Source organism: Blennius ocellaris, assembly GCF_963422515.1.
Source record: "Blennius ocellaris genome assembly, contig: SCAFFOLD_69, whole genome shotgun sequence".
NCBI classification, from domain to species: domain Eukaryota; kingdom Metazoa; phylum Chordata; class Actinopteri; order Blenniiformes; family Blenniidae; genus Blennius; species Blennius ocellaris.
The window spans coordinates 150,001-164,738 of NW_027662084.1; the positions used below are offsets into that span (position 1 = coordinate 150,001).

General features: G+C 45.0%; 1 protein-coding gene across 1 annotated transcript in view; it reads right to left on the reverse strand.

Annotated features, from left to right (window-relative positions):
* The window catches only part of pik3c2b (phosphatidylinositol-4-phosphate 3-kinase, catalytic subunit type 2 beta), a gene marked incomplete at its 5' end in the record, with an annotated part of 34,403 nt that extends 33,878 nt beyond the window's left edge, over positions 1-525 (reverse strand). The window contains one exon of the mRNA XM_080521774.1: positions 1-525. This exon is cut by the window's left edge and continues 240 nt beyond it. Within this exon, the coding sequence (XP_080377900.1) occupies positions 1-525 (525 nt within the window).
* Positions 526-14,738: the final 14,213 nt, after the last annotated feature.

Consider the following 14,738-nt stretch of genomic DNA (forward strand, 5'->3'; position numbering starts at 1 on the left):
GGCTGGCGGAATGAGGTCTGGAGGATCGGGTCTGAGGGGATCCAGGATGTACAGAGACCCTGGTCCCAGACCCCCCCTGGTCGAGATGGATGGGGGGGACCGGGACCTTCTGGTCCCACAGAGTCCCCTCAGTGAGCCACGGTCTGGGGGGGGTGGGGGCGTTAGCTCCATGCAGGGTCTGGGGGTCGTGGCTGTGGTCTTGGGGGGGGCAGGGGTCTTGTCCAGTCTCAGCTTGGACAAGGCGTCGTACTCCATCTGCAGGGCCTCGGCCAGGACCAGCTCCTTTTGACTGAGACCCAGACCCCCCAGGCAGTCCCAGACCCCCTGGACCCCCTGGAACTCCTGGACCTCCTGGACCCCCTGGGTCTCCTGGACCTCCTGGACCCCATGGGTCTCCTGGACCTCCTCAACCCCCTGGGTCTGCTGGACCTCCTGAACCCCCTGGATCTCCTGGACCTCCCGGACCTCCTGGACCCCCTGGACGTCCTGGACCTCCTGGACCCCCTCCTCCTGAGGTTCCAACATGGCGTCTCCTCAGAGGAGTCGCTGCTGCGAGGAGAAACGACGATTCATGGAGCTGAAGATTAACTGAGGAGAGAGGAGAGGAGAGGAAGAGGAGGTGAAGAGGAGGTGAAGAGGAGGTGAAGAGGAGGTGAAGACTGGTGAAGAGGCGAGGAAGAGGAGGTGAAGAGGAGATGAAGAGGAGGTGAAGAGGAGGTGAAGAGGAGGTGAAGAGGAGGGGGAGAGGAGGTGAAGAGGAGGGGAAGACGAGAGGAAGAAGAGCTGAAGAGGAGGTGAAGAGGAGGTGAAGAGGAGAGGAAGAGGAGGTGAAGAGGAGGTGAAGAGGAGAGGAAGAGGAGGTGAAGACTGTTGAAAAGGAGAGGAAGAGGAGGTGAAGAGGAGGTGAAAAGGAGGTGAAGAGGAGAGGAAGAGGAGGTGAAGAGGAGGTGAAGAGGAGGTGAAGAGGAGAGGAAGAGGAGGTGAAGAGGAGAGGAAGAGGAGGTGAAGAGGAGGTGAAGAGGAGAGGAAGAGGAGAGGAAGAGGAGGTGTAATGCTGGACTAATGCTGGAGTAGCACTGGGGTAACGCTGGAGTAGCACTGGAGTAGCACTGGAGTAGCACTGGGGTAACGCTGGAGTAGCACTGGACTAACGCTGGAGTAGCACTGGACTAACGCTGGAGTAGCACTGGACTAACGCTGGAGTAGCACTGGGGTAACGCTGGAGTAGTGCTGGAGTAGCACTGGACTAACGCTGGAGGTGCACTGGGGTAACACTGGAGTAGCACTGGACTAACGCTGGAGTAGCACTGGACTAACGCTGGAGTAGCACTGGGGTAACGCTGGAGTAGTGCTGGAGTAGCACTGGACTAACGCTGGAGGTGCACTGGGGTAACGCTGGAGTAGCACTGGGGTAACGCTGGAGTAGTGCTGGAGTAGCACTGGGGTAACACTGGAGGTGCACTGGGGTAACGCTGGAGTAGCACTGGGGTAACGCTGGAGTAGTGCTGGAGTAGCACTGGACTAACGCTGGAGTAGCACTGGGGTAACGCTGGAGTAGTGGTGGAGTAGCACTGGGGTAACGCTGGAGTAGCACTGGGGTAACGCTGGAGTAGCACTGGACTAATGCTGGAGTAGCACTGGGGTAACGCTGGAGTAGCACTGGACTAATGCTGGAGTAGCACTGGAGTAACGCTGGAGTAGTGCTGGAGTAGCACTGGAGTAACGCTGGAGTAGCACTGGACTAATGCTGGAGTAGCACTGGGGTAACGCTGGAGTAGCACTGGACTAATGCTGGAGTAGCACTGGGGTAACGCTGGAGTAGCACTGGACTAATGCTGGAGTAGCACTGGGGTAACGCTGGAGTAGTGCTGGAGTAGCACTGGAGTAACGCTGGAGTAGCACTGGAGTAACGCTGGAGTAGCGCTGGGGTAACGCTGGAGTAGTGCTGGAGTAGCACTGGAGTAATGCTGGAGTAGCACTGGGGTAACGCTGGAGTAGTGCTGGAGTAGCACTGGCGTAACGCTGGAGTAGCACTGGAGTAACGCTGGAGTAGCACTGGACTAATGCTGGAGTAGCACTGGGGTAACGCTGGAGTAGTGCTGGAGTAGCACTGGACTAATGCTGGAGTAGCGCTGGGGTAACGCTGGAGTAGTGCTGGAGTAGCACTGGAGTAATGCTGGAGTAGCACTGGACTAATGCTGGAGTAGCACTGGACTAATGCTGGAGTAGCGCTGGGGTAGCGCTGGAGTAGTGCTGGAGTAGCACTGGAGTAATGCTGGAGTAGCACTGGGGTAACGCTGGAGTAGCGCTGGAGTAGCACTGGACTAATGCTGGAGTAGCACTGGTGTAACGCTGGAGTAGTGCTGGAGTAGCACTGGAGTAACGCTGGAGTAGCGCTGGGGTAACGCTGGAGTAGCACTGGTGTAACGCTGGAGTAGCGCTGGAGCAATGCTGGAGTAGCACTGGAGTAACGCTGGAGTAGCGCTGGGGTAACGCTGGAGTAGCACTGGAGTAATGCTGGAGTAGCACTGGAGTAACGCTGGAGTAGCGCTGGGGTAACGCTGGAGTAGCACTGGAGTAATGCTGGAGTAGCACTGGAGTAACGCTGGAGTAGCGCTGGGGTAACGCTGGAGTAGCACTGGAGTAACGCTGGAGTAGCGCTGGGGTAACGCTGGAGTAGCGCTGGGGTAACGCTGGAGTAGCACTGGAGTAATGCTGGAGTAACACCGGAGTAATGCCGGAGTAATGCTGGAGTAACGCTCGAGTAGTACTTGAGTAACGCCAGAGTAGTGCTTGAGTAATGCTGGAGTACTGCTGGAGTAACGCCAGAGTAGTGCTGGAGCAACGCTAGAGTAATGCTGGAGCAACGCTGGAGTAGCACTGGAGTAGCACTGCCTACCCTGGTAGGCATCTAGGGTTATAAATCTATGGTGGGGAATGCCAGCGAGCCATCTAGGGTTATATATCTATGGTGGGGAATGCCAGCGAGCCATCTAGGGTTATATATCTATGGTGGGGAATGCCAGCGAGCCATCTAGGGTTATATATCTATGGTGGGGAATGCCAGCGAGCCATCTAGGGTTATATATCTATGGTGGGGAATGCCAGAGCCATCTAGGGTTATATATCTATGGTGGGGAATGCCAGAGCCATCTAGGGTTATGTATCTATGGTGGAGAATGCCAGAGCCATCTAGGGTTATATATCTATGGTAGATAATGCCAGCGAGCCATCTAGGGTTATATATCTATGGTGGAGAATGCCAGCGAGCCATCTAGGGTTATATATCTATGGTGGGGAATGCCAGCGAGACATCTAGGGTTATATATCTATGGTGGTGAATGCCAGCGAGCTATCTAGGGTTATATATCTATGGTGGGGAATGCCAGCGAGCTATCTAGGGTCATATATCTATGGTGGGGAATGCCAGAGCCATCTAGGGTTATATATCTATGGTGGGGAATGCCAGCTAGCCATCTAGGGTTATATATCTATGGTGGGGAATGCCAGCGAGCTATCTAGGGTCATATATCTATGGTGGGGAATGCCAGCGAGCTATCTAGGGTCATATATCTATGGTGGGGAATGCCAGCGAGCTATCTAGGGTCATATATCTATGGTGGGGAATGCCAGTGAGCTATCTAGGGTCATATATCTATGGTGGGGAATGCCAGCGAGCCATCTAGGGTTATATATCTATGGTGGGGAATGCCAGCTAGCCATCTAGGGTTATATATCTATGGTGGGGAATGCCAGAGCCATCTAGGGTTATATATCTATGGTGGTGAATGCCAGCGAGCTATCTAGGGTTATATATCTATGGTGGGGAATGCCAGCGAGCTATCTAGGGTCATATATCTATGGTGGGGAATGCCAGAGCCATCTAGGGTTATATATCTATGGTGGGGAATGCCAGCTAGCCATCTAGGGTTATATATCTATGGTGGGGAATGCCAGCGAGCTATCTAGGGTCATATATCTATGGTGGGGAATGCCAGCGAGCTATCTAGGGTCATATATCTATGGTGGGGAATGCCAGCGAGCTATCTAGGGTCATATATCTATGGTGGGGAATGCCAGTGAGCTATCTAGGGTCATATATCTATGGTGGGGAATGCCAGCGAGCCATCTAGGGTTATATATCTATGGTGGGGAATGCCAGCTAGCCATCTAGGGTTATATATCTATGGTGGGGAATGCCAGAGCCATCTAGGGTTATATATCTATGGTGGGGAATGCCAGCGAGCCATCTAGGGTTATATATCTATGGTTGGAACCAAGCTGAAGGCCCTAAGATTGAAACATTAACAAAAGATTATTATATAACCTGCACCTGTGTCCACTGAGATTCTGATACGCAGGAAGCTCCTTTATTCACCAAAACAAAACACCTATTGGCAGGAACTGGAAGCAGTTGAAGCTCCATTATTTAGTAAAATAAAAGAACATCTAGTGGAGACACGAGTCACATCACTGAAGGAACCAGAGAGGAAGAAGAACTTCTTGGAACCGAATATTGACGTTATGGAACCTGGAGCTCTGCTGTGTGTGTGAATTAATACCGGTTGTTTTGTTCCTTTTTCAGAATAAAAGTTCAACCAATAAAAACGATGGAAGCAGCAGGTGCAGCAGAACCGTCCGAACCAGAACCCGGTGGTACCGGAATCCTTCAGACCAGATGTGCCGGTCCAGTTGTAGTTGTATCTGGCGGGTGGTCCCGCCAGATCCCGGTGCCAGGTCGGCGTCCGGCCCACTGCGGTCCCTCTTACCTGAGGGTCCGCCGGAAGCAGCGTCACGTGGCTCCGCTGGCAGCTCGGTCCGGTCCGGCACAGCTCGGCCCGGCTCGCTGGGCCCGCGGTGCAGTTCTCTGGACCGGGTCTGTAACGGGCTGCTCCGGTCTGCAGCGAGCTGCTCGGGTCAGCGTCTGCACATGCGCAGTCGGAGCTCCGTGGAAACATGCAGTACTTCCGCCAGGATTTTCAAAAGAAAAGCCATTTTCAAAAAAATTGTGAACCATGAGACTGATGAACTGGTGAACCTTGAGACTGATTAACCATGAGACTGGTGAACTGGTGAACCATGAGACTGATTAACCATGAGACTGATTAACCATGAGACTGGTGAACTGGTGAACCATGAGACTGATTAACCATGAGACTGGTGAACTGATGAACCATGAGACTGATTAACCATGAGACTGGTGAACTGGTGAACCATGAGACTGGTGAACTGGTGAACCATGAGACTGATTAACCATGAGACTGGTGAACTGGTGAACCATGAGACTGATGAACTGGTGAACCATGAGACTGATTAACCATGAGACTGGTGAACTGGTGAACCATGAGACTGATGAACTGATGAACCATGAGACTGATTAACCATGAGACTGGTGAACTGGTGAACCATGAGACTGATGAACTGATGAACCATGAGACTGATTAACCATGAGACTGGTGAACTGGTGAACCATGAGACTGATTAACCATGAGACTGGTGAACCATGAGACTGATGAACTGATGAACCATGAGACTGATTAACCATGAGACTGGTGAACTGATGAACCATGAGACTGATTAACCATGAGACTGGTGAACTGGTGAACCATGAGACTGGTGAACTGGTGAACCATGAGACTGATTAACCATGAGACTGGTGAACTGGTGAACCATGAGACTGATTAACCATGAGACTGATGAACTGATGAACCATGAGACTGATGAACTGGTGAACCATGAGACTGATTAACCATGAGACTGATGAACTGGTGAACCATGAGACTGATGAACTGATGAACCATGAGACTGATTAACCATGAGACTGGTGAACTGGTGAACCATGAGACTGATTAACCATGAGACTGGTGAACTGGTGAACCATGAGACTGATGAACTGATGAACCATGAGACTGATGAACTGGTGAACCATGAGACTGATTAACCATGAGACTGATGAACTGGTCAACCATGAGACTGATGAACTGGTGAACATGAGACTGATGAACTGGTGAACCATGAGACTGGTGAACTGGTGAACATGAGACTGATGAACTGATGAACTATGAGACTGATGAACTGGTGAACCATGACACTGGTGAACTGATGAACCATGAGACTGATGAACTGGTGAAACATGAGACTGGTGAACTGGTGAACCATGAGACTGGTGAACTGGTGAACATGAGACTGATGAACTGATGAACTATGAGACTGATGAACTGGTGAACCATGACACTGGTGAACTGGTGAACATGAGACTGATGAACTATGAGACTGATGAACTGGTGAACCATGACACTGGTGAACTGGTGAACCATGAGACTGATGAACTGATGAACCATGAGACTGATGAACTGGTGAACATGAGACTGATGAACTGATGAACTATGAGACTGATGAACTGGTGAACCATGACACTGGTGAACTGGTGAACCATGAGACCGGTGAACTGGTGAACATGAGAATGATGAACTGGTGAAACATGAGACTGATGAACATGAGCAAAGCTTTATGCAAAGTTCATGTCGATACCATGAAGATCTTAACCTGCAGAACTGAGACGATCTTCATCACTTTTATGTTCTTTATGACGAGGTTGGTCTCATCGCCCCCTGGAGGATGAGACGTCATGACAGTTTTTCCCCGTGTGGACGAGGTTGGTCTCATCGCCCCCTGGAGGATGAGACGTCATGACGGTTTTTCCCCGTGTGGACGAGGTTGGTCTCATCGCCCCCTGGAGGATGAGACGTCATGACGGTTTTTCCTCGTGTGGACGAGGTTGGTCTCATCGCCCCCTGGAGGATGAGACGTCATGACGGTTTTTCCCCGTGTGGACGAGGTTGGTCTCATCGCCCCCTGGAGGATGAGACGTTATGAAGACGCAGTAAAAACTGTCGAGATCTCAGATACACGATCAATAAAATACTTCCATCAGTCATTAGTTTGATGATTGTTTACAGTTTGCTTGATGTTTGTTGACATGACCGGGTATTGATCCACGGTATGGATCAATACCCTGCAGGCGATCAGTCATCGTCACAACATCAACTTCACGATTTTCTTCCATTTCAACTTGAAACGTTTCTGTTGATCCAGAAGTTTTTTATTTAATTAAGTGATTATTGAAAAGGTAATGAATTAATCCTCAATTGTCAATTAGTAACAGTTATTAGTTATCAATCAATCGTCAATCATTCAGTTAACAATCAATCAATTATTTCATTTGATTTATTTTGAACAAAGGAACTATTAAAATTGGATGAAATAATGGAAAGAAAAAAATAAATAAAAAAGCCTAGGTCCCATTCTCCTCCATTGACAAATGAAAAATCCAATAAAAATAACTAAACAGACAATAAAAAAAACTGCAATTACTCCAATTGAGGTATTAGTGAAAACAGAATAAATCAAAAACACACAAAAAAGAACAAAATGACAAATGCCATTAAGATCAGCAAGATTTACATTCTTCTTCATTTCTACATTTTTCAAAGCTATATCTTTTGTACATTATTTAAAATTGCATTATATTCATAGTTTGTTTAATCTTGTCATGGAGAAGTTCCACTAAACCAGCCCACAAACTTAAATACATACTTTTTAAATTGGTCCAACAATAATTCTGTTTCAAGTTTAGTTTCCCTTTGAAGTTACAAGCCCCCACTTTGTGTTTGTATGTTTACAGGTAGTAGTTTATCAATCATCATCGTCAATCAATCAATCAATCATCATCAATTAATCATCATCATCAATCAATCATCAATAAATCATCATCATCAATCAATCATCATCAATCATCATCATCAATCAATCATCAATAAATCATCATCATCAATCAATTGTCATCAATTATCAATCAATCATCAATCATCATTATCATTAATCATCATCAATCATCAATCAATCATTATCAAGCAATCCTCATCAATCCTCAATCAATCATTATCAATCATCAAGCAATCCTCATCAATCAATCATCAAGCAATCCTCATCATCAATCCTCATTATCCTTATCAATCATCATCATCAATCAATCATCAATCCTCATCAATCATCAATCCTCAATCAATCAGTTAATCATCCATTAAACATTTGTTAGCGCTCGCTGCTTCTTTCATTTTAATTTAAATCACAACCTGCTGAGACATGGTGTCAATCCATAGTGTCTATAATGTCCATTGTCCATAGTGTCTATAATGTCCATTGTCCATACTGTCTACAGCGTCCATAGTGTCTATAATGTCCATTGTCCATAGTGTCTACAGCGTCCATAGTGTCTATAATGTCCATTGTCCATAGTGTCTATAATGTCCATTGCCCATACTGTCTACAGCGTCCATAGTGTCTATAATGTCCATTGTCCATACTGTCTACAGCGTCCATAGTGTCTATAATGTCCATTGTCCATACTGTCTACAGTGTCCATAGTGTCTATAATGTCCATTGTCCATACTGTCTACAGTGTCCATAGTGTCTATAATGTCCATTGTCCATAGTGTCTATAATGTCCATTGTCCATACTGTCTACAGCATCCATAGTGTCTATAATGTCCATTGTCCATACTGTCTACAGTGTCCATAGTGTCTATAATGTCCATTGTCCATAGTGTCTACAGTGTCCATAGTGTCTATAATGCCCATTGTCCATACTGTCTACAGTGTCCATAGTGTCTATAATGTCCATTGTCCATAGTGTCTATAATGTCCATTGTCCATACTGTCTACAGTGTCCATAGTGTCTATAATGTCCATTGTCCATAGTGTCTACAGTGTCCATAGTGTCTATAATGCCCATTGTCCATACTGTCTACAGTGTCCATAGTGTCTATAATGTCCATTGTCCATAGTGTCTATAATGTCCATTGTCCATACTGTCTACAGCGTCCATAGTGTCTATAATGTCCATTGTCCATACTGTCTACAGTGTCCATAGTGTCTATAATGTCCATTGTCCATAGTGTGTACAGTGTCCATAGTATCTATAATGCCCATTGTCCATACTGTCTACAGTGTCCATTGTGTCTATAATGTCCATTGTCCATAATGTCTATAATGTCCATTGTCCATACTGTCTACAGCGTCCATAGTGTCTATAATGTCCATTGTCCATAGTGTTTATAATGTCCATTGTCCATACTGTCTACAGCGTCCATAGTGTCTATAATGTCCATTGTCCATACTGTCTACAGTGTCCATAGTGTCTATAATGTCCATTGTCCATAGTGTCTACAGTGTCCATAGTGTGTATAATGTCCATTGTCCATACTGTGTACAGCGTCCATAGTGTCTATAATGTCCACTGTCCATAGTGTCTACAGTGTCCATAGTGTCTATAATGTCCATTGTCCATACTGTCTACAGTGTCCATTGTGTCTATAATGTCCATTGCCCATAGTGTCTACAGTGTCCATAGTGTTTATAATGTACATAGTGTCTATAATGTCCATTGTCCATAGTGTCTACAGTGTCCATAGTGTCTATAATGTCCATTGTCCATAGTGTCTACAGTGTCCATAGTGTCTATAATGTCCATTGTCCATACTGTCTACAGTCCATTGTGTCTATAATGTCCATTGTCCATACTGTCTACAGTGTCCATTGTGTCTACAATATCCATGCTGTCCCTGCCCACAGTGTCCATAGTGTCAATTGTCTCTAGAGTGTCCATAGTGTCCAGTGTATACAGTGGCTACAGTGTCTATAAGATCTTGTTCATAGTGTGTCCATAGTGTCCATAGTGTCCAGTGTATACAGTGCCTATAGGATCTTGTCCATAGTGTGTCCACAGTGTCCATAGTGTCCACAGTTTCCATAGCGTATCCACAGTGTCCATAGTTTCCAGTGTATACAATGTCTATAGTGTCCACAGTTCCATATTGTGTCCACAGTGTCCATATTGTCCACAGTGTCCACAGTTTACATACAGTGTCCACAGTGTGTCCACAGTGACCAGTGTCCACAGTTCCATAGTGTGTCCACAGTATGTCGCCAGTGCCCATTGTCCACAGTTTCCATAGTGTGTCCACAGTTTGTCCCCTGGAGGACGAGGAGTCTTCACAGCATCTCGTCTTTACAAGTGGACGTCCGCCGCAGGTTGTCCTTCACCTTGATGAACTCTGGAGCTCTGACGTCCTGCTGCTGCTGCTGCTCCAGCTGAGGACAGACACAGGGACACAGGGACAGAGACAGGCACAGGGACCGGCACAGGGACAGACACAAAGACAGAGACAGACACACATACAGGGACAGGGACAGACACAGGGGCAGACACAAAGACAGAGACATACACACATACAGGGACAGGGACAGACACAGGGACATACACAAAGACAGAGATAGCCACACATACAGGGACAGACACAGGGACATACACAAAGACAGAGATAGACACACATACAGGGACAGGGACAGACACGGGGACAGACACAAAGACAGAGACAGACACACATACAGGGACAGACACAAAGACAGAGATAGACACACATACAGGGACAGGGACAGACACAGGGACACAGGAACAGAGACAAAGACAGAGACAGACACACATACAGGGACAGGCACAGGGACACATGGATGCAGAGACAGACACAGGGACATACAAAGGGACATAGAGACAGATAAACAGTCCATTAATAATTATTATCTAGTATAAGGGTATTTGTGTAGTTGCGTAGTAGTTGTTAAGTAGTCGTGTAGTAGTTGTGTGGTTCTGTAGTAGTTGTGTAGTAGTTGTGTGGTTCTGTAGTAGTTGTGTAGTAGTTGTGTGGTTGTGTAGTAGTTGTGTGGTTCTGTAGTAGTTGTGTAGTAGTTGTGTGGTTGTGTAGTAGTTGTGTGGTTCTGTAGTAGTTGTGTAGTAGTTGTGTGGTTCTGTTGTAGTTGTGTAGTAGTTGTGTGGTTCTGTAGTAGTTGTGTGGTTCTGTAGTAGTTGTGTAGTAGTTGTGTGGTCGTGTAGTAGTTGTGTAGTCGTTGTGTAATAGTGTAGTAGTTGTGTGGTCGTGTAGTAGTTGTGTAGTCGTTGTGTAATAGTGTAGTAGTTGTGTAGTAGTCGTGTAGGAGTTGTGTGGTTGTGTAGTAATTGTGTAGTTGTTGTGTAATAGTGTAGTAGTTGTGTAGTAGTCGTGTAGGAGTTGTGTGGTTGTGTAGTAATTGTGTAGTCGTTGTGTAATAGTGTAGTAGTTGTGTAGTAGTCGTGTAGGAGTTGTGTGGTTGTGTAGTAGTTGTGTAGTCGTTGTGTAATAGTGTAGTAGTTGTGTAGTAGTCGTGTAGGAGTTGTGTGGTTGTGTAGTAATTGTGTAGTCGTTGTGTAATAGTGTAGTAGTTGTGTAGTAGTCGTGTAGGAGTTGTGTGGTTGTGTAGCAGTTGTGTAGTTGTTGTGTAATAGTGTAGTAGTTGTGTAGTAGTCGTGTAGGAGTTGTGTGGTCGTGTAGTAATTGTGTAGTTGTTGTGTAATAGTGTAGTAGTTGTGTAGTAGTCGTGTAGGAGTTGTGTGGTTGTGTAGTAATTGTGTAGTCGTTGTGTAATAGTGTAGTAGTTGTGTAGTAGTCGTGTAGGAGTTGTGTGGTCGTGTAGTAATTGTGTAGTTGTTGTGTAATAGTGTAGTAGTTGTGTAGTAGTCGTGTAGGAGTTGTGTGGTCGTGTAGTAATTGTGTAGTTGTTGTGTAATAGTGTAGTAGTTGTGTAGTAGTCGTGTAGGAGTTGTGTGGTCGTGTAGCAGTTGTGTAGTCATTGTGTAATAGTGTAGTAGTTGTGTAGTAGTCGTGTAGGAGTTGTGTGGTCGTGTAGCAGTTGTGTAGTCATTGTGTAATAGTGTAGTAGTTGTGTAGTAGTCGTGTAGGAGTTGTGTGGTTGTGTAGCAGTTGTGTAGTCATTGTGTAATAGTGTAGTAGTTGTGTAGTTGTTGTGTAATAGTGTAGTAGTTGTGTTACCTCCTCCAGCTTATCATGTCTTTTCTGTAGCTCCGCCTCCAGAGGAGACAACTTCCTGTGGGCGGCGGCTTCCTGTTTTCTCTGACGAATCAGCTGCTCTCGTTTCCTCGACTCTAAAACTCTCTGGAGCTCCGGCTTCGTCTCCACACAGTCCCTACACACACACACACACACACACACACACACACACACACACACACACACACACACACACACACACACACACACACACATACACACACACACACACACAACACACACACACAACACACACAACACACACACACACACCCACACACACACAACACACACACACACACACACACACACACACACACACACACACAACACACACACACACACACACACACACAACACACACAACACACACACACACACACACACAACACACACACACACACACACACACACACACACACACACACACACACACACACACACACACACACACACACGCCATCTCCATGTTAGATGAGGTTTGTTGACGTATGAGATGATTTATGAATTAATACATTTTAGTTAATAAACGCCTTTTAGCTGAATTGATGGATTCCTGGTAATTATTGTTTATTTATTGTTGACAGTTACTGGTTGTAACAGAATCTCACACCTTCTCTTTTATTGAAGATTGTTATATTTACACAGAAATATTAACTAACTTAAATAACCCTTTTTACAAATGACACTGATATTCTGGTATTAGTTATTTCCAGTGTATCTGGTGGTGCCCCTTTTTATTATTCATGAATAGCAATTGATTCAATTTAATTTTTCATTAATAAATTATTTTCGCTAATTTATTCATTATTATTAATGTATTCTTATTCTTATTCTTAGTTTTTAAGTAATTAGTCAATGACTTTAGAAGTTGTTAAGGAGTAAATGACAGTTTACTTCCATCAATCATTTCAATTTTCCATAAATTACTTCCAAGGATTTATTACATTCAAAAATCTATTACTTCCAGTAACTTAACACTAATAACCAACCATAAATCCCAACAGTGTATAGTTGTAGTTGTGTAGTTTTAGTTGTGTTGTGTAGTTGTAGGTGTGTAGTTGTAATGGTGTAGTTGTGTAGTGTAGTTGTCATAGTGTTGTTGTGTTGTGTAGTTGTAGTTGTGTAGCGTAGCTGTAGGTGTGTAGTGTAGTTGGTTAGTTGTATTTGTCTAGTTGTAGTAGTGTAGTTGGTTAGTTGTATTTGTCTTGTTGTAGGCCTGTAGTGTAGTTGGTTAGTTGTATTTGTCTAGTTGTAGGCCTGTAGTGTGGTTGGTTAGTTGCATTTGTCTAGTTGTAGGCCTGTAGTGTGGTTGGTTAGTTGTATTTGTCTAGTTGTAGGCCTGTAGTGTGGTTGGTTAGTTGCATTTGTCTAGTTGTAGGCCTGTAGTGTAGTTGGTTAGTTGCATTTGTCTAGTTGTAGGCCTGTAGTGTGGTTGGTTAGTTGTATTTGTCTAGTTGTAGGCCTGTAGTGTAGTTGGTTAGTTGTATTTGTCTAGTTGTAGGCCTGTAGTGTGGTTGGTTAGTTGTATTTGTCTAGTTGTAGGCCTGTAGTGTGGTTGGTTAGTTGTATTTGTCTAGTTGTAGGCCTGTAGTGTAGTTGGTTAGTTGTATTTGTCTAGTTGTAGGCCTGTAGTGTAGTTGGTTAGTTGTATTTGTCTAGTTGTAGGCCCGTAGTGTAGTTGGTTAGTTGTATTTGTCTAGTTGTAGGCCTGTAGTGTGGTTGGTTAGTTGTATTTGTCTAGTTGTAGGCCTGTAGTGTAGTTGGTTAGTTGTATTTGTCTAGTTGTAGGCCTGTAGTGTGGTTGGTTAGTTGTATTTGTCTAGTTGTAGGCCTGTAGTGTAGTTGGTTAGTTGTATTTGTCTAGTTGTAGGCCTGTAGTGTAGTTGGTTAGTTGTATTTGTCTAGTTGTAGGCCTGTAGTGTGGTTGGTTAGTTGTATTTGTCTAGTTGTAGGCCTGTAGTGTAGTTATGAGTGTGCAGTTGAGTAGTTGCATAGTGAAGTTGCATGTAGTTGTATTTGTATAGTTTTAGGTGTATAGTTATAGGCCAGTAGTGTAGTTGTATATTGTAGTTGCATAGTGTAGTTGAGTTGTATAGTTGTAGGTGTGTAGTTGTATTGTGTAGTTGAAGGTGTGTAGTTGTGTTGTGTAGTTCTAGTTCTGTAGTTGTAGGTGTGTAGTGTAGTTGTATATTGTAGTTGCATAGTGTAGTTGTGTTGTGTAGTTGTAGGTGTGTGCTTGTGCAGTTGTAGGTGTGTAGTTGTAGGTTTGTTGTTGTTGCTGTGTCGTTGTTGGTGTGTAGTGTAGTTTTGTAGTGTAGTTGTAGGCGTGTAGTTGTATGTTGTAGTTATCTGTGTTTCAGTGTTAGATGTGTAATGTAGTGGTAGGTCTGTAGTTGTAGATGTGTAGTTGTAGGTTTGTAGTTGTTGCTGTGTCATTGTTGGTGTGTAGTGTAGTTTTGTAGTGTAGTTGTAAGTCTGTAGTTGTAGATGTGTAGTTGTGTCGTGCAGGTGTGTGGTTGTGTAATGTAGTGATAAGTGTGTACTTGTAGCTGTGTAGTTGTGTAGTGTAGTAATATAGATGTATAGTGGTAGGGTGTTACTGGCGGTTCGGGAGTGTAGATGTATAGAGGTAGGAGCCTATCCGGCGGTTCTATAGTGTAGGAGTGTAGATGTATAGTGTGTATTAATATAGATGTATAGCGGTAGGGTGTTACCGGCGGTTCGGGAGTGTAGATGTATAGAGGTAGGAGCCTATCCGGCGGTTCTATAGTGTAGGAGTGTAGATGTATAGTG